Source organism: Excalfactoria chinensis, chromosome 1, assembly GCF_039878825.1.
Source record: "Excalfactoria chinensis isolate bCotChi1 chromosome 1, bCotChi1.hap2, whole genome shotgun sequence".
NCBI classification, from domain to species: Eukaryota; Metazoa; Chordata; class Aves; order Galliformes; family Phasianidae; genus Excalfactoria; species Excalfactoria chinensis.
This window is the reverse complement of record NC_092825.1, coordinates 61,336,611-61,355,720: the sequence shown is the minus strand read 5'-3', so window position 1 is coordinate 61,355,720 and position 19,110 is coordinate 61,336,611. Positions and strand designations below refer to the sequence as shown.

Sequence of the window (19,110 nt, the reverse complement as noted above, 5' to 3'; positions counted from 1 at the left end):
TGTGCAATTAGAGAGATTTAGATAAAAACAAACTGTTTTTCATTTTTTTTTTTTTTTCCCAGATTTTGTGAAAATTGGACTTTATTGTATTCGTTTTATGACAGACATTTATAAGGAAGTATTAACTGACGGTTACTTCTCCCCTCCCTCAGTAATAGTACATACAAAGTTTGGGCTTGCACTGCCTGCCGAGGCCCTGCTCTGTAGACAGTCCACGACATACAAAAACTGCCAAGACACCAACCGTAACTTTTTGAGTTACGTCACTTTATTGGGGGAGTGAAAAGAATCACATTCTCTAGTAGTCTTGGAACAATGCAAATGGTGAACAGAAGACAAAAAATAGATGTAATTGGTTCCGAAAAGCATGAACATCTGTAGAGAATGTGTTGCATTATTCCTAAGGACTCTTGCTTTTGAAAAAAAAAGTACATGTTCTGTATATATACAAGTGTCAGTGCAATAGCCAATAAAGCAATCGATCAGAAATATAAAAATATCCTAGATACAAACTTAAAAAGATGCTTGAAAGCCGACGATATCAGTATTCTGATATTTCTGTATCTCAGAGTACGATCACCGGGATGAGCCGTTCTGATGAGGTAAAAGACAGTAAATGCCCTGTGAGAACGCAGAGCCATTAGTTCTCTTCCATAAGACAAAAAGATTGAGCACCCAATGAAACGGCAAGTCTTCGCTGCAAGCGCCCACAGGAAGCGAAGTTACAGTCTGTGAGTGTGACTGCATTCCTGCACCATTCATACCTGCCATCTTTGCCAAGAGTTACACCAGCAAAAACTTGCAAATTCTCCCACGCGCCCCCAAGCTCAGCACAAACTGCACGCGCTGTGCAGACACACCAAACTGACAGCTGCTTCAAACGCAGACAAGATCTACAAGTGTCCAAAAACCACTTAGTCATTCTTTCCTTTATTGGTTGCAAATCTTTTCTTTTTTTTGGCAGTGAGGACAGAAAGAGATTGCAAAGCTTGACAGCAGAACAGCTCTCTGTGTAAGAGTTAGGGAGGGAACAGGGTGTGTTATATTTGTTTTGCCCCAGGTGTTCTAGTGATGCCACTGAACTTAAATCTCAGCTGGCTGAGCTATAAAAATCACATTCCTCCTGTTCTGCATTTTGGATGGAAGGACGTGCTAATCTGGGGCTCTTGTTCCATAAAAAGAGGAAGGGCTACTTGGTCAAACTTTCAGCTGCGTGCTGTCTGCCTGCATCGTGATTCATCTCTTTCCTTCCGCCACCTCTTTCACTATGACCCTCATAGCAGCTCCGCTGCTACTTTCTGCCTCCCAGTTCTTTTCAAAGAAAAAGGCAGAGCAGCAGGTAGTCAGTGTGTTCTGTGTCTCTGTGGCATAGAGCCCCAGAAAAACCTGAGAGCAGAGCTGGGAGAGGCAGGAATGTACAGCGAACGCAACCTCCTTCTCAAGGTGGTAATGATAAGGAGTTAATTTCAAACCATGTGTCAATTTTAGGCACTCCTCTTCGGAAAAGCACAATGAATTACAGAGTCTCTAGTACCTTAAGATTAACTTGAATGGGCTATGATTTGTGTGATAGAAAGAGCACAGTGAGAGATGGCAGTTGCCTTCTTAAGGAACTTTCCTTACTACTTATGGCACGCACATGCACCAAAGCACACAGCGGTTGCTTGAATCTTTAAAAGGTTTCTTAGCTTTACATCTTAGACTCAAAAGCTTGCCCTTTAAATCATTTCATTTTTCATCATTCTTTTCTAAACCTCTCGTCTCAGGCAAATTCAGACAGCTGCGTAAGAAGGAGAAGTGAAGCCAGCAACATCTGTAGGATGATGACACTTGACAAATGGCCTCGGGTTTTCTTTCGGTTTCTGGAAGATGCTTTGCAGATGTCAGAGCCTCAAGGAATCATCATACGTCTCTCCCTATCCCCGCTGAATGTGGCATTCGACGTTTCCAAACACTGTGACTGCTTGCCACACCTCAGCAAGGCGGGCTATTCCGTCTCAAATAAACAGGCAGGAAATGGAGGTACACAGAATGACTAAGCAATTATTCCATCGTGGTGATACAAGCCCGGGAGAGTCAGGAGCTGAACCTGTATTTCTTGCATCTCATTCTCACGTTGTCTTTTTGTCGTGTGTTGCAGCCTTATTCTTTCCTGTAGAGGAAGACTGGAATCTTAAGAGTCTGTCATGCTACTCTGGTTGACAGGTGGTGTCGCCAGTGAGATAAGATTGTTGCACTCCCCACATCAAAAGGTGGAATATGCTGTATGACATCTGCTTGCTGGAAGAAATACTAACCATACCAGTCCTTAAGAACATCAACATTTATTTTGTATGATATAAAAGAAATGGGTTATGAACATTCTTATCTGAACAATAAGTGGCTTCTTTACTTACATCGCGTGTGCTCATTGTATAATATATAAACAATGAACATAATTACATTTGTACACAAACTAAGTACTGGACTGAGAACCTGCTTATTGCTGTACACACGCTAACCCAACAAAGGAAAAGCCCAGTACCTCAAAATACCTACACTCCATTTTATTTAAGTAAAAGTAAGCACTGACATTGAAGTATATGTTGACAGAAGTGTGGCAGTAACTGCTGACATTGCAACCTGACCAAGGAATAATTACAACAGAAACGGAACATCTTTTACTAAGCAATAATAAAAATGGCACATTTTAAATATATCTATATGTATATATATATATAAAAATTTTACAAATAAAATGTTAAAACAATAAATTGTAGTGTTTAAAAAGTGTAAAACGGGGTTTTAGTGGTGATATGTAAAATTAACTGAGTTATGCATCTAAAAGAAGCCAAAAAGTAAACTTATGTGATCCGTACTTAAAAGAACATTAAATTCTGGAAAATAAAGTCCTGACTATAGGCTGCACACTGAGAAGAGCCTTTATTGGATGTGCACAGAAATCATAGCAGCAAGCTGGTATCAGGAGAACGATCTGAAGGTTGTTGAGTGTACATATGGGCCATTTAAAGCTCTCTTGGAATAAACATTTTCCAGGAAGTGATAAAATGATGCTCTGCGGCCAAAAGCATCAGAACTATGAATTTCATAGATTTAAAATATACTGTACAATATCTTCTCACATTTCCGTAGGTCGGGTCCATACATCTCAGGCATGAATTGTTTCAACAGAAGTCATTAGAGCTGGAAGACAGACACAGGTTAGGTTACCGTATTTTAGCAACAACAGAATATTGTATAACACAACTCCTGGGATTCAACGCAGCACGGAATGTCTGACCTCATCCTAGCAGCAGTTATCACTGATGTAGAACACAATAAACTATCTCAGAAATAAGCTGTTCCCAAGATTAGCTTTCCAGAAAATTCTTTGTCAGCAAGAAGCAAAAGTAAAGCTTTTTTACAACTTTACACAGCTAGGAAAACGTCTTTGTTCTCAGAGTTTTATCTTGTTGAACACAGCCAGCTCCAAACATCTTCCATATAGAACCAGGGACAGTGGCAAAGGCCCTCGCTGCTTTGACAAACGCCAGGTGCTGTTTCCAGCAGGACGCAGCGCTATCCCTGCATGAGGCTGTGCTGGCAGCATCACTACCAGTGTGCTGAAGTTCCTGTGCTCAGCCCCAGTTGTGCTGCCTTTTGGTTATTACTGAAGGGACTTCCATAAATAGCTGTTAGCAGTTTGTTGGTAAAAGTTATTTCTGAACTGCTAAAATTTCATTATCTCTATCCTTTTCATTATCCCTCCACTACTCGGCTTGAATGCAATGCTTAAAACGTAACAGTGTCAAAGGTACGCATCCAGAATGTGCCTCTGCAACCCAAGGGCCGTAGCAAAGAAAGCAGCTATGTGTTAATGGGTTTTCCTTAGTCCCAGAATATCCTATGCCACGGATTTCCTACGCCAAATTCTCCTGGCCCTGTACCCAGAGTATCGTTTTACTAATTGACCATGCAAGCCAAATATAGGTATTACCTCATGATTCTCTGAGATCTACCATACATTTTCCAGATGCCACATAGGAACAAGATTGATGCTGCAGCCTTCTAGTACCCAGGATTTCTTGCATTTGAGAGACACCAAGCTCATGTGTGTATCTTTCACTGTTCCACAACACCAGAGCAGAGGGGAAAGGGCAGGAACTACTGCAGGCAGGCAGACCACTTCCCTTACACCTATGCACAGTATGCCCAGTTCAAGGCATGAACTGGCTTTGGAACTCTTAAAGGCATCAAGTGCACCAAAGAAAGGTGGCGTGTATCTGCACACAGTTGAATAGTTTTTTCAACTCTATTTAAACACTAAACAGTCCAAAGGGGTATAATTTATTTTACTTTGTTATGGTGGTGCCTATATGAGCAGAGCAATAGTTTTATAACCACCAGCCCAGATACACTGTTATGCTGTAAGCATAACAATACAATTCTAAGTGTTGCAGCACCATGCTTAACACAGGAATGTTGTAGCTACATACTACCCGCGAGGTTACAAGACGCTGTGGGATGCCAAGGGTTAGCTGTTCCATTACAAAGCAGATCACTGCGTGCGCGCTTCACTTTGGCTACTCTCGTGTTTAGCATTAATAATTAAAATGACTTTGCTGAACTGATCACTGGGGCTGATGACAAGGGGTAAAAGTAATTTAATGCAACTGGTAGAAAAAAAGAACTGTGGAGAAGCTGCAGGTTGCTTCCCCTGTCAAGGCATCTGTGCTGTGGCTACAGAAGGAATGCGGCAGTGCCATTTCAATCACATCACTACCCTGGAAGTCTGTCTCAAGTTCAAAATACATAAGTGTTCCAACATCATAAATGCATCAGCATTTATACAGTGACATTAAAATCTCTGACACAGATTTCCAGAAAAAAACGAATAGTGACATGCTTTTTTAAATGGTTTTGTAACAACACTTTTAAGTGAAAGTACAAGAGTCCGAACTATATTTCATAATGATGGACCGCATACAGGAGAAAGGGAGCAGTGCTGGTGTTGGTATCGAATACAGTCTTTTTAGGCAAAAGGAGGAAAAGATGCACATAATCTGCATTAAGAGGTTCCTGCACATAATTCATGCAGGATAAAGTGATTGTGTTGATTAATGTCTAATTTTACTAAGGTGAAAGTTTGGCAATACAGGTTAGGGCAACAAATAAGAAAATGCATTTTCAGTTATCTCTGTGCTGAAAGACTGAAAAGTCTCAATATAAGGTTTCCTTACATTTAATTTATGGCATTAACTATGGCATTTGACATAATAATCATTGAAGCCAAGCTCATTCTTTTAGCAGAAAGCCTACTTAAATGGGTACTTCCTGACAACAAACAGATGTTGATTGTTTTAAATGCTGGCAAAGTGCTGTAGCATTCATGTAGGTATCATACTGGTTTCCTTAAACACCTGTACAAACAATTATGCTTTCTTGTATTTCCAATCTCATTTATTGAGTCAGTAACGCTACAGGTAAGAACACGTAAATCTAGCCAAACTTAGGCTTTCTAACTTCCTTGAAATCAGCTAAGACAGGGAAGAATACTGAGTAGGGCTATCCCCATAGAAATAAAAAAGGTCTTCACAACAGTTTTCTAACTGCTACATTTCATTCACCCTCACTTTTTTCCTTCCTGTTTGTCCTGCCTCACTCATCCATGTCTTAAGCCAGGAACTCTTTGGAGTATTAGACCATTCTCTTCAATGCATCACTAAGAGATCTAACCACCCAGATGGAAGCAGCAAGATTCATTTGCACCCGAGCACCGATGCTGGTAGCTTAAATGTCTATCTCTCTGTTACAGCCTAGGTCTCTCATGTAATTCAAAGGGCTATTATCCTGCCACTAGTGGCAAAATAAGCCAATTAGTCCTTTCTCTTTGTATTTGAGTATGGAACACATTACTTGGAAACAAGTCAATATGTTTACTTGTTTTGTTTTCCAGTTAGTTTATATACAACCTAGTAGATACCTTTGTCTTGCCAAGTACTGTCTACACATGGCTCTCAAAGATACCTACAACACACACACTCAGAACAGCATTAGAAAAATGGCAGGAGGGGTGGGAAAAAAAGACGTACTTCTCTGTAACTATACACACATGAAATGTGATCCTTCTGTGAGCTGTGGTTGTGTAGATGAAGCTGGTGACAATGACGATTCTGGTGAAGAAGGCAAACTTTTCACTGCGAGTCATACAGCAAGATAAACAAGAAAACAAGTTACACAAGGCAGAAGCTAGCTGGATTACACAGTAAACATAAGCTTGAAAATCACCATTTTAAGCCACAATCAATATAAGCAGCGCCAAATAAAAGTTACATGAGTTAAGACTTAATATCTGATCAGCACAGTGAGCACAACTTCAGGGGACAGCACAGCTGTTGTCAGCAAGGATCATTTCTTATATGAAAGAAAACATCTCAGAAAAGACTCAGGCCTATGCACAGCGAGTAGATCATCTCAGGAACAAACAATAGACACATGAACACTGATGTGTTATGTCAGAGGAAAAAATATGTACGATTTAACTACTCGGGAAACTTTCAGACCTATCTTTATATCCCAGCTCAGGTTAACTAAGTATTTGCTGTTCTGCTTGGCACTATAGAGTGCGTTTACAAGTTCTGGTTTTGATTATCAAGTCACAGAAAAAAACTGCTGACTGCAATTGCAAAGGTTCAGCTCACCTTTCATATCCATAGATTGAGCTATTTGGCTTACTTAACCACTCCCGTCACCGAATATCCTAATTATATCTTAAATTCTATAAATCATATTCCTTCTCACCCATCTGCTCCCCTCTCCTTTTCCTCTTTGCACATAGTTTAACTTTTTTCCATCTTTTTGTTCTTGCGAAGTACACCACAGGTCTTTGAACCAATCAGCTAACAGCTTCTGTTTCTTCAGCTGTTCCTGTGTCTGAAATCACGACCAAATTGTGTTTCATACTTCAAAACCTGAGGCTGTCCATCAGCCAGGAGGTGAGATCAAATAGTTCATACATATCTGGGGCTGAGATACTGTTCTATAGGATAAAGAGGGAGGCATTTGCGCCAACCAATAACTACAATATGACTTAATTTTTGGCAGTAGCCAAATAATTCCCTGAAATAAATGCAACTGCAAAATCTACATTAAAACCTCAGAAAAATGGAATTTCTGAAGCTACCCAGCAGGAAACTACTTTTCTCTACGTTGTAAAAACACATACTTAATATTCAGACCTGTTCAGCACTTCTCAAGTCATGAGGGGTTTTGAGCATCAAAAGACATCATCACAATGCAATGAAGTTTTACATATGTACAGTGCAACTTCTGTTTTAGTCAAACTCTTTTCCATACCTGCTGTTGCCTGATTTCCTTTTGAAGACTGTGCTGCTAATTCAAATGAAGCAATAATTCCTTTTTGCTCTTGAACGCTGACTGCTTCGCTTTCTTCTGAACTGGTTTTGGGTTTGTGGTTTGCAACTGTGGTCACACTCTGCAAGCTGATGGAAAAAAAACACAGGGCTTTTAGAGCACATTAACTTAATTTCAAGTACTAACTACTAAGCATAGGAGTCACAATTTAATTGTCTTTTGTTAACAAAGTTGCAACTGGTGAGTTCGTGCAATAGAATTTAAGTAGGTATTTTCAAATCCTTCTACCATGTTGAGTTAGACTTGAAAAAAAAAACATATGCTGGAAACTGAACTACTTTCCCTTGCATACTGATACAGGTTCCTGCTGTGTGATACCTGTTCTGATGAAGTACACTGTGAGAAAGTTATGGTCTAATATAAGAACTTGGGATCAGCTGTGAAACTGTAGAATCCACACAGCTTGCAATAAAGTTAGGAATCGTTAAAGAGAAATATCCAATATACAGTATTTGTCTAATCTTGCAATACTCCTCAACTGTCAAGTAAAGACCAAAAAAGCAGGAGGTATAAAGTAAACTGTTCAACCTGCCTGTAAATGCAGTGCTTTCCTGAACGCCAGTGTTAAAGAGCTTGCAATAGAAGCTCTGGCTGAAGGTTTCATATTAAACTCATACAGAGCTTGGACTGGCACTACTGAATACTTTTTCTAACACTAAGCCAGAATCAGGAACACATCTGTAACTTGGGAAGTACCTGGGAATAAACATCGCCCCTCGTACCAACTCATTACCTCCTACAGAACCCCTGCAGGTTTCTCACTGGATTTCTCTGCATGTAAACCACTCCAAAATATATAAATGTACCTTAGGAGTATTTATGACAGTATTTCATGAGTTGCTTGGTACGTTCAACTAACAAATACAATATGCAAGTTTAAAATAGTCTTTGAACATCTTGTTTTATTTTTACCTTATATCACCATCACGTGTTTGTTCTACTTTATTATTCTTTCCCTTTTCTGTTTTCTCTTCATTATTCACTTCTTTGGAGTCAGATACAACATGTGTATCTGATAAAAAATCATCGGTTTTTGTCAGCTGTAAAAAAATTGAAATCATGAAAGAAAAAGCAGTAACGCACACCGAGCGGTAGATAAGAAATACAGTATCAGGAAACAGTTTTATTAACAGACAAATTTTGCCATCATGTATACTTAGTAACTTAGAATTACATAACTTTGGAAATTTTTATCAATATCATTCAGGTTAATAGAGTTATCCTGAAACTGATACCAGAGCCAATGGGCAGGACTTGGCTTAATTACTTCCAGAACGTAACTGAACTCTTTGGACTTCAGCCTGCCTCGGTTTTCTATGCTATCCCTCTCTGCACAATGCCAAAGATTCCAGCAATTGCAGTACTTGGCTAACGAGCTTGAATACTGCTTTAAAGGTTTGATTAGCTAGGACCAATATTAGCATATTATGTAATACTCCTTTAAGTGGTTTGCATACTTAACATAAAGCAAATCTCAATAGAAAGTGTTCTAGAAGAATAACAAATGCTTGCTATTTGATTTCATATCATTCTAAAATAACAACAACCAAATAAAAAATAGGAAAGAGAAAGGAAAAAGGAGTAGGAAAATAAAAGCAATGGGAGATTAATGAGAGAATATATAGTGAAAAAGATAAAAAAGTATACACAAGATTTAAAAAATATGACACTCCAAGGAGGATATGATTACATGGAAACAGCTCTAGTGATCTATTCTCCACAGTCAGTCTGCTTTCGCTGAGTCTTCAGGGCACTTCACTACCAGAAATACAGAGGTAACTCACTGCTAATGGAGCCTGAGACTATTTCAAGACAGAAATCAATCTGATGACTGAACAGCACGGACTACAGTTACTGCCTACTTCCACCAATGAGTTGCTGCATCAGTTTTATGCTGCATCCTGCACAGGGTTTGATGCACTAAAGCCAGCCCATGGAAAAGATTCAGGTGTATAAAATGACTGTCCAAAACCACACAGATCAATGATTATTAAAGATGCATCAGCACCGGGTTTGTTTCCAAACCCAAAGAAATAAAGATCGTATATTTGTTTAATTTTCTGGTCAATCGATCAATACAGAGATAGATAAAATTAATGTGAGATTAAGTAAAGAGGAAATAAGAACAAAATTTAAGAAGACTGTATATACACATAAGAAAATTCAATCTCTAGGCTATCGACAGGCCTGATCCCATTTTGCACTTCTACATTTTTAAAATACAAAAACAGATGTTCATCTCCCAAGAAAAAGGGATTTTGCTTGGCTTCCCAAACTCTGCTGTCTGTGGTTATAATTACTTTTCTACTGCAAGATAGGCTGATGGACAGTTCAATTAAGGAGAGTTTAGTACCTCTTTAGTAAAACCTGAATTATGCTCTTGTTCTCCATCGTGTTTTACTCGCACTATTTCTTCTTCAGGACTTTCATTATTTTGTTTCAAACTGTTATCTTTAGTGGCGCTCTCTAAGTCCTTGATGTGACTATTTACAGTATCATCCTTTTTGCGATTCTGCAGAACAAAATTGATATAGAGACATCCGTTCTTAAAACAGTCATTACAGTGTCAGGTCCGAGTCTTGTGCTGCGCTAAGAACGCTGCATGAAAACCTTCAGAGTCTTAAAACATGTTTTTACATGACTGTCACCGGTTTAAAACATGTTTTTTTCTCATCCATGTGGCTTTGATTTCACTCAGAGGACTGGAGAACATGATGGCATGACCAGCATCCTTCAGAACTCTGTGCAGCAGCAGTTAGTGCTGCTGCTGAGGGTTTGACCACTTCCCCACCATGTCTCCCAGTGTGCTGGCTAGCCAGGTATGACACACATACCTGGCTGCAGTTTCCTCACCTTGAGGTATGAATTAACTAAGGAATTGGTGAGAATCATAGAATTGTACAATGGCCTGGGTTGAAAAGGACCACAGTGATCATCCAGTTTCAACATCCCTGACATGGGCTGGGTCACCAACCACCAGACCAGGCTGCCCAGAGCCACATCCAGCCTGGCCTTGAATGCCTTCAGAGATGGGGCATCCACAACCTCCTTGGGCAACCTGTTCCAGTGTGTCACCACCCTCTGTGTGAAAAACTTCCTCCTAATATCTAACCTAAACCTCCCCTGTCTCAATCTAAAACCATTCCCCACTTGTCCTATCACTGCCTACCCTCGGTAAACAGTTGTGAGGCTCAAACATGTGTAAACTGTACTACAAGAACCATCTGCAGAGCTTTGCTTTTAACTTCTTGAGAAATGCCACGTTAATCACAAAAAAGTTTGGAAGAGCTCCTCCCTTCATCTATAGCATTCATGACTTCATCCCAAATACAGATGTCCTAATGCAAAAGGAAGACTTGAGTTCAGGTTCTTCTGGGGATCTAGTGCTGTTGAAGGAACTTCCCTACAGCTTTGCAGACAATTTAGTGTGCTCACAGGGGAATATAAGAAAGCTAACGTCTATGTGAAAATAGGTACCTTCTAAAAAGTGCAATGCGTTTAATCTGGTCTTGGAGAAGCAGATGCAAAACATAAAAGGAGATATGTGCATGTTGCTATAAAAAAGAAAAAGGTCAGCATGATCTGATGAAAAAAAACAGTCTAGCAGAAGATGGAAACGATAACTCCTAGTGAAAAAGAGATCTAATTTCCTGACTCAGCAGTCAAAAAGTAGCAGACTTACAACTCTTACATGGAATTTTTTTTTGTTCAGAGATTTATTGTAGTTCTGTATTTATTTATTTATTTAAGACACACTTCCTGGTCAGTGTCAAGCAATCACAGCCTCTTCCTCTCTCCCCACCCTTATTGTGTTCAATAAACTCTATGCTTTGACTTAATTGCTTAAGAATGCATGAAAATGAAAGTGATTTTTTTTTACTGTATTTATGGACTCAAAAACCACAACTAGAGAGCACCAGTCAACAGCTATCACCATAAATATACATTCCTATCTAGAAATATTTTATAAATCATTTTATAGATGTTGGAATATGTTGTGCGACAGAAAATCTTCATAATTTATACATCAAATGAATCATGGTTCTCCCTGCTTTTAGTCACAAAGTGTGCAATTTCATGCTGTTTGCTAGATCTGACAACAAGCATTAACTGTTAACAAACATCACAATGCATAATCAAACACATGTAGATTTGAAGGACTTATTTCCCTAAGGAAGTGACTTCTATTATCATTAGGTATAAACATGAAGGTTGTCATCGCTTTCTCTTGAGTCTGGCAGAGAACTGCAACTGCTTCTCTCTACGAACAGCCTCAGTTATTAGACATACTGTCACATGACTTTTTCAAAATTATTACTTTTATTATTATTTTTTAACTGTTTTTAAAGAACTTGGACCAACCTGTGCTGATTTGAATGGGTTATCTCTGACAAAAGACAGACTCTGTGAAGGTGACTGGTCTGAAACACCAATTATGTTTAGTCCTTTCCTTTTCTCTCTCAGGCATGCTTGTTGGTGTCTTTTTATTCTTTCCATCTGTTCCTCCACAGTCATTCGAGGCCGTGTGCTTTCTGCAAGACACAACTGCTCCACTGCACTTCTTGGTCTTTCCTTAAGAGGAAGAATACACACATTCTTTAGAAACAGCAAGATCCTTAACTATTTTGCTTATCAGAAAAGACCACCTAATTATCATTGAAAAGCAGAATAGTGGGCAAGAAAAGATCTCTTGTGTATACAAACAAAGCACAAGATTAACAAATCAACACCAAAATTAAAACTAAATTGCCTTTTTGAATAGTGACATTGTAATCATCAATGCTTAACATCAAGAGAACAAGTAAATACTTTCCCAGACCTTTTGTGTGAAGCTGAAATAATTTACCAGATACTGTACCAGAGAGTCAACCTCCTTAAGACAAAAACTTAGGTGATATTTAACGCTCAAGGACATTTATACCAGTTGATCTAATATTCACTTCTGCCGTTTTATTCCAAGGAAAAGTACAGCTGGGGAATATCTCATGGCAAGCTCAGGCTGAAACGAACTGAATTTAGCAGCACTTAAAAATGTGTAGTTCTAAGCACAATATTATTCCTGAAAAAACAATAGCTTCACCCACTTTAATTCTGAAATTCACCAATTTTCAGGTTTTTCTGTCATAAAAAATACGGAACTATTTGCTTTAGGCAAATGGCTGCATTCAGTAGATTCATAGCAGCTGGTTTCATTTCTGAAAGTGGTACGCTATCACCATTCAGCATTGTCTCTCCTCCCTCATTCTTCCCACAACTATATCCTCTTCTATTCATGCTGCAGCGAAGGCAGAAATTTTCCCCACTGTTGCCTATATTACATGTAAATGTCTGTCTGCAGCCCAGAGACTGCAGGACTCTAACCTGACATGCCAGGTTTACTACCCACATACTGATTGCTGCATCTTCATTTTCTGCCTGCTTTAGGTTTTTCCCAAATCCCGTATTTCTTTTTCAGAGGCTGATAAAATGCTCCAGAACCCAAATATGCTCTTGAAAGGTTTTAAACAAAGATGCTTCGTGTCTTTTCAACTTAAGCCCAAACTTCAGTTTCCAGTTGCTTAGTAGATTTAGCATAGATTTAGTGTTATTATATAGTTCTTAGCCAGCTTTAGTGTAATGAAATCTCTGTGCAATTTAACATACATGATCTTTACAATCTTGTCATTTTCTCTACAGCTGTCTCAGTTAAGTGAATAGATTATATTTTACTTTATATCACAGTGATTTTTATGTAAAGGAAATTAAAAAGATAGCTGCAACTTTTCAAGTAACTGCAGAAGTTAAACTCAGAATTTAACACCTCACTATCCATCAATGCTTGAATACCGCTTTAAATTACCGTTCTTAGATCTATCTTCTTATTCTTCCTTAACGTGACATAGGATGCTATTGTTGAAGATTCTGGAGTTGGTGATTTGGTTCTGGGTGGTACAACTCCCACTGGGAAATGTGAGCCTGTGAAACAGTAAAGCAACATACTAAGGCCTATGCAAAGCATAATCAAACAGTACATTGTTTTCTAGTAAATGCACATTGTCAGCCTGGGGAACTACTCAAACTCTGCATAACTGTGACATCCATTAAGGTATGCAGGCAGATGACCAGCAGGTTAGGCAGAGACGAGCATGGTTAAATATCGCATATGGCATGAGAAATTGCTGGACATAAAAATAACAGTGAGTAATGGGCTGAAGTTAGACGGTGCTGTGTGCAATGGCTTAGAGTTCATGTATAGTTGAGGGAGAATTGTGTGAGGGGGAATTATGTGAAAGATAGTCAGGCTTTCATACATTCACAGGCTTCACAGATAACGGGAAGGCAGAATCTGGGACTTTCTGTGGAAGAGAGCCTGCAAGGCCAGCAGGTGACAATACCAGTACAACTATTTAAGGCCAACATTACCTAAATGATGGTACTGGAAATAATTTTTGAAAAGTTGGACTAATGCAGGAAAAGTAAATACGTGTGGATTGCTTATTTGGGGGGAAACAAAGGTTAAGAAAAGGAGGGGGCAAGGCAGATAGGAAATAACAGGCATGGCGTAAAACAGAGAGGGAATAAAAAGGCTCAGCTTTGTGTAAGCAGGCTGTTTATCAGTATGCTTGTCCGAGCCTGACAGTTGCAGTCTGTCCATTCTTCTCACTAAACTTTATTCATATGTATTTTTCATGTAGGTTTTCCTTTCTGTGTAGAAGTATGTGAGAGAGTGGGAGATAGGGAGATCATAGGGCTGGGGCCAGAGGGATGCAGAGCCTGCACGTCTGCAGGCTGGCTACCATATGGGCCATAGGTCTGGATCTGCTACCCATGAGGACCCTTCTGTCTACGCTAGATGCTAACAAACTTAAGGCAGCAAGCAGAACACGGGGTTCAGGAGCCAGGTGTCTTAAATCTGAGATCTCACTACTGGGGAGACTGGAGAAACTAAAGACTTGACTGCTAGAGGTACCATAGGTGCAGGCAGCCTTTGGAGTTGCCCATTTCTGTGCAGGCGTGAGACAAGATAACAAGCTTTCAGTTTAGTCAGCTGGCAAGTGAGAAGAAGAGGATCACATTTATCTGTGTTGTTCCGCTTTTATGTGAGTGCTGTTTTTACTTATGCAGTGTTTGCAATGGCACTGGCCTCAAAACTGTTGTTCTGTTGTGGTTAGCTGGGTCTGTTCAGAGGATGTGTGTTTGTGCATAGCGCCTGTGTGCTCAGCCTTGCAGCTCATGGGCAGGGAAATGCAGCGGCCAGGCTCTGCCTGGCTGGGAGCTGAGGATATTCTGTGTGTTGCTGCCCATCACACACTCAGCCTCTCATAACAATAATTCATCACTGGAGTTTTTCTGCTTAGAGAACCTCTGCCAAAATATAATTAGAAAGCAGAAAACTGAAGGTAAAAGTTACAAAAATATACATACATAACTAGGTAATCTGTTTCATCTTTCCCTCTTCGTACATACAAGAAATCAAAGTATTAAAAATACTGTTTTCTTGCAGTTTTTTTGCCTATAAAAATGGACATATCTTCTCTGATGGTCAAATTACCTCCCCTTGTTTTTCCTGAAGTCACACAGATTTCAGAGGACAAACTGACTCAGTCGAAGGCTCAATTATTTCTCCAAATTGTTTGATAGGCTGACAAAATAGTCTGCAGTTATTTGAATGCCAAATACATCATTCAGAAGAAAAATTATAAAACAATAGTTTGAGTCTCCTTTACACATGAAAAGGTTAAAACACAGCTTAAGTCCATTTTCCTTTTGTGTCACTTTTATGTGCCACTCAGGTCATAAATATTCCTCTGCTTGCAGAGAGCTGTATGGGTTACTTTACATAGTCCCGTTAAAATGTTTCTCTTTGATTGCTGACACTTGAAAAGGGAGGGAAGGGGCTGACAGAAGAAAAACATGAGAAATGTTTAGTACAGCAACATGCACAATGAGTGAGAAAAACATGAAAGAAGTTCCCTCTGAAATCGACTTATTTTTAAGAAGCATTCAAAATAGGAAACTATGTCATTTAAAGATGACTTCTTAAAATAGATCGGAGGTTTCAGACATGAGCTGCCTTTGAGTTTTGTTCCCCTTAGAGCCTACAAACTGTTAAGACAGAATGGCGTAAAAATGTTTCTTGGAACAGCATATGGTTATAATGACATATGCACTACAAAGAACAAACAAACAACAACCAAAACCAAGAAGGGTTGTATTTTTCCTACTGCACGGGATTGTTGTTATGAGCACACAGAACAAAAAAATAGCTGTCAGAAAATCCAAAGAATGTGGACCAAACGATTAAACACAGCTATGATAAACTCACTTCACTCTGTTTTGACAAATAGCCCTCCCTCCACTTGCTACCCTGAACTGAATAGAAGAATTTCTATTATTGCTTTCCTTTACTGAGGGTTGCTATTCTGGAAGTGGACATAATAAAGTTAACTTCCATCTTCACAGAAAACAGAAAGCAGACTGGGGTGCTCAAGAACTATATAAAGAAGCTTTATATAGTTAGCGTAGGCTTCTTATGTTGTCTCAATTAATTTCCCTCACGTCATAAATGCCTGTAAATAGTCTGAAACACGGTAGGCCAATAAAACCTAGGTATATAGTGAAAAAAGCAACTTGAGGTGATTGGTGATTAGCAAATCTCAGGCTAAACTTTTAATATTTTTGCCACTAAGTTAGACGTGATTTCATATCTAAAGTGACTGTTCCACCTCAGTAAATATCATATTCAATCAGAATTAAGTAATTGCCCGTAAGTAAGTGCAAGCTTAATTATATCATCCATCATGGGGTCATTCACACTGTTGAGCACGCAAACTGTTGTCTTTTGTTTTAAAAGCCCATATGGCTTTTCTTGTGAAAGTAATATCCTTACATGATCATAGCTCTTGGGTCAAATTCTAGTAGTATTACACCAGACCTCTACACACATGCTTAGTCAAACTAATACAAGCTATTATCTTGCTGGTACTGAAAACATCAATCATTATGGGGAAAAAAAACAAAACAAAAAGTTCAGTTATTCTGAAAGCTCTTCATGGGGTTTTTTGGTAGCGCTCAGATTGCTCTTCCTGAAGTCACCTTTAACAAACTATTCTGTGTGTTTTAACAAACAGAATTGAGGAGCACTTCCTGGTAAAAAGACTCTACCAAGCAATTAGTAGCTTTTATGGAAGCTGGATGAAGAGAAGAATCTAAAGCATTTAGCAATTGCAAAGACCTTTATTGTCTGTACACTCCAAGGTCATGATCATTATTCCTATTATATCAGAGGACAGAAGGCAATTCAACAATTACAAGATTAAAAAAAGAAAAAGACATTGTTTCTCTGCCTTATGAGAGTCTGAAAATTCTGCGGTGCTGCCTTTTTGGACGTTCCAGTGACATAACATTGGGAGCTGGATTCAAAAACTGAATAATTGTTCAGGGGCATGAACAGAAAATGGGTAATTGTTCAAGGGAATGGTGTGTGGGGAATGTGAGTGATGTGATTAGACATGGTGTCAATAAGGATTTCAGGGTTGTTGGTGAGTGTAATGTTTGATTTTTCTGTGGTGTAATTGACTGAAATCTTTCTTGTCATATAATTAAATGATTATTTTATTGTGCAAGTTGTTTCATTGTACTAAGAAATGGACAGGCTACAAAAATATGAAGGATGAAATAGCTTCTGTAACAGTTAAAGCTCTGTATTTCTTCTGAAAAATGCTGAAAGGTCATAAACAGCACTCCTAGGGACAAACCTTTAGCTGCAGATTCTGATTCTAACATTTGTTCTGTTTTTTCTTCACCATTAGATTCATCCACTTCTGCTACTGTAGTTAACTCTGGTTCACTCTTATAAAGCCTATAATCAGGACCCTGAAGAATGACAAGTTATGAGGTAAATAAACTGGCATTTCTGTATAAGCATTTCTGTCTTAAGACTCAAAACAGCTATTTTCCGATGAGACTGCTCGCTTCAGGACAGCGGCTCATTGTTCAGCTGCTCTTGCGGCAGTATTCCTTCATGATTAATTTGAGAACTGTTTGCAAATTTTCAGAAATCACAGAAAAATCGCCATAAAAATGTCCAGGCACAGGAAAAAGAATTTGTAAAAGGCTTCAGCAAGAACTGCTTCTGAGCCTGACGTTTTATAAGTACTTGGGAGTAGAAGAGTTTGATTTTTTTGAGATCGAGTTCGATACTGAACGCATCCATTTAAGTCTTAAGACATTTTATATATACACAGAATATATGACAGGAAAATGTGAAAAGCAAATGATGGAGCTGTAAATAAAACCCAAAGCCAAAAGTAAAAACAAATACAAAAGTAGCCGGATGGCAAAATAAAAATTGTGACTGTGCGAAGGAAGGGGGAATGCTTCAAGAACGATGTGGCAGTTTAAGCCACTTACACAGTGAGATCCATTTCTCTGATATCCTTGAACTTGGTGAATCTTCTTTTCTTCTGGCAGATGTACTGGGCCCCTGCTATAACAGAGCAAGGAGCTGCTATCACTGGGCAGAGGGGGGATTATGGGAGGATGCTCTGTAAAGTCATAGGACCGAGGGAGTGGAGGACGAGGTGGGACTACTTCCTCTTCCTAAAGATTGTAGAATAGTCACCTTATTTAGATGTGCACACCTGTTACAATTATTTATAACTTATAAATAAATAAAAATATATTACCGTAGCTACACCAGCTATAGATTTTTGTATGAAAGGGACAATGTCACACTAAAAAATAATTTAAAAAAAAATAAAAGGGGGGGAGGAAAAAGGGAAAAAAAGAAAGAAAAATGAAAAAAGGCCAAAATATACATTTTTGTAATTTATTACTATCATGTACAATGAAATACTTCAACGGCTTTAGTAATCAACTTGTAAAAGTTTTCAGTTCTATAATCTGCAACTTTCTGTAAGATAATTATGAACTCTCTGAATTCATCCTTTTAAAAATTAAGATTCCATATCTTTTTCAAGATTTTGATAGACATTACATTTTCAAGAAGTTCTATAAGCCACATATGTGTATTTCCCATCTCTTTAGACAACCACGACAATGTCCCTTTAAAACTGTAAATAATAGCCAGATTTTCAGAGGAACTGAACATCTGGGAGCTCCCACAATTTCAGATCCTCTCGTGGGTGCTCTGGCCATCTGAGAACCAGGCTCAATAGGTGAAGAGACACACAAAGCAATGCATTATTTCTGGTGAGAAGTGTTTTGGGGAAAAATACAAATCCAAAAATCAGGGTTTATATTTCTAGGGTAAGAGCCTGGGGAGAGGAAAAGGTGAGAAATGGAAAAGAGAAACATACTGGTGAGAATATAAAGACAAAGAACAAATGAAAGTGTTAGAATTACTAGCTGTCAGTCTTTTAAAACTAATCACAATGAGATATATTCACAGAATACATACTTTAAAAAATCCTTAACACAATGCAAATACTGTCCATTCTTATATGTATATTTGATATTCAGTGATGCTAAAATAGTAAATATGCTAAAAGCATACCTCATTTTTATATTTAATAGCAGAAAATGTCCTTGATCCCATGATGCCTGTTTGGGGGCGGCAGAGGGTAGGAGGAAAGAGAAGAATTGTTTTCAGTAAATAGTTTTATGAACACAAACTATAACCTGTTATTATTAGGCAAATACACAAATTGTCAACTTAAAATAGCAGATTCCTTCAAACATATAAAAGCAGATGAG

The 19,110-nt window shown here is 38.6% G+C and overlaps 1 protein-coding gene across 11 annotated transcripts in view; it reads right to left on the bottom strand.

Moving 5' to 3' along the window:
* Positions 1–261: 261 nt before the first annotated feature.
* The window catches only part of PLEKHA5 (pleckstrin homology domain containing A5), a 162,342-nt gene continuing 143,493 nt past the window's right edge, over positions 262–19,110 (bottom strand). For 3 of the 11 annotated variants that reach the window (XM_072326747.1, XM_072326762.1, XM_072326787.1), the window contains 10 exons: positions 18,911–18,957; positions 17,806–17,994; positions 17,151–17,268; positions 13,253–13,368; positions 11,776–11,985; positions 9,767–9,925; positions 8,326–8,453; positions 7,336–7,481; positions 6,072–6,176; positions 262–3,183 (listed from right to left, as the gene is read on the bottom strand). In XM_072326747.1, coding sequence (XP_072182848.1) covers positions 6,082–6,176; positions 7,336–7,481; positions 8,326–8,453; positions 9,767–9,925; positions 11,776–11,985; positions 13,253–13,368; positions 17,151–17,268; positions 17,806–17,994; positions 18,911–18,957 — 1,208 coding nt within the window. In that variant the 3' untranslated portion in view covers positions 262–3,183; positions 6,072–6,081. Of the gene's footprint in view, positions 3,184–6,071; positions 6,177–7,335; positions 7,482–8,325; positions 8,454–9,766; positions 9,926–11,775; positions 11,986–13,252; positions 13,369–17,150; positions 17,269–17,805; positions 18,036–18,080; positions 18,129–18,910; positions 18,958–19,110 lie in introns of those variants that run through there. The other 8 variants (XM_072326777.1, XM_072326796.1, XM_072326803.1 and 5 more) reach the window with 6 other exon arrangements.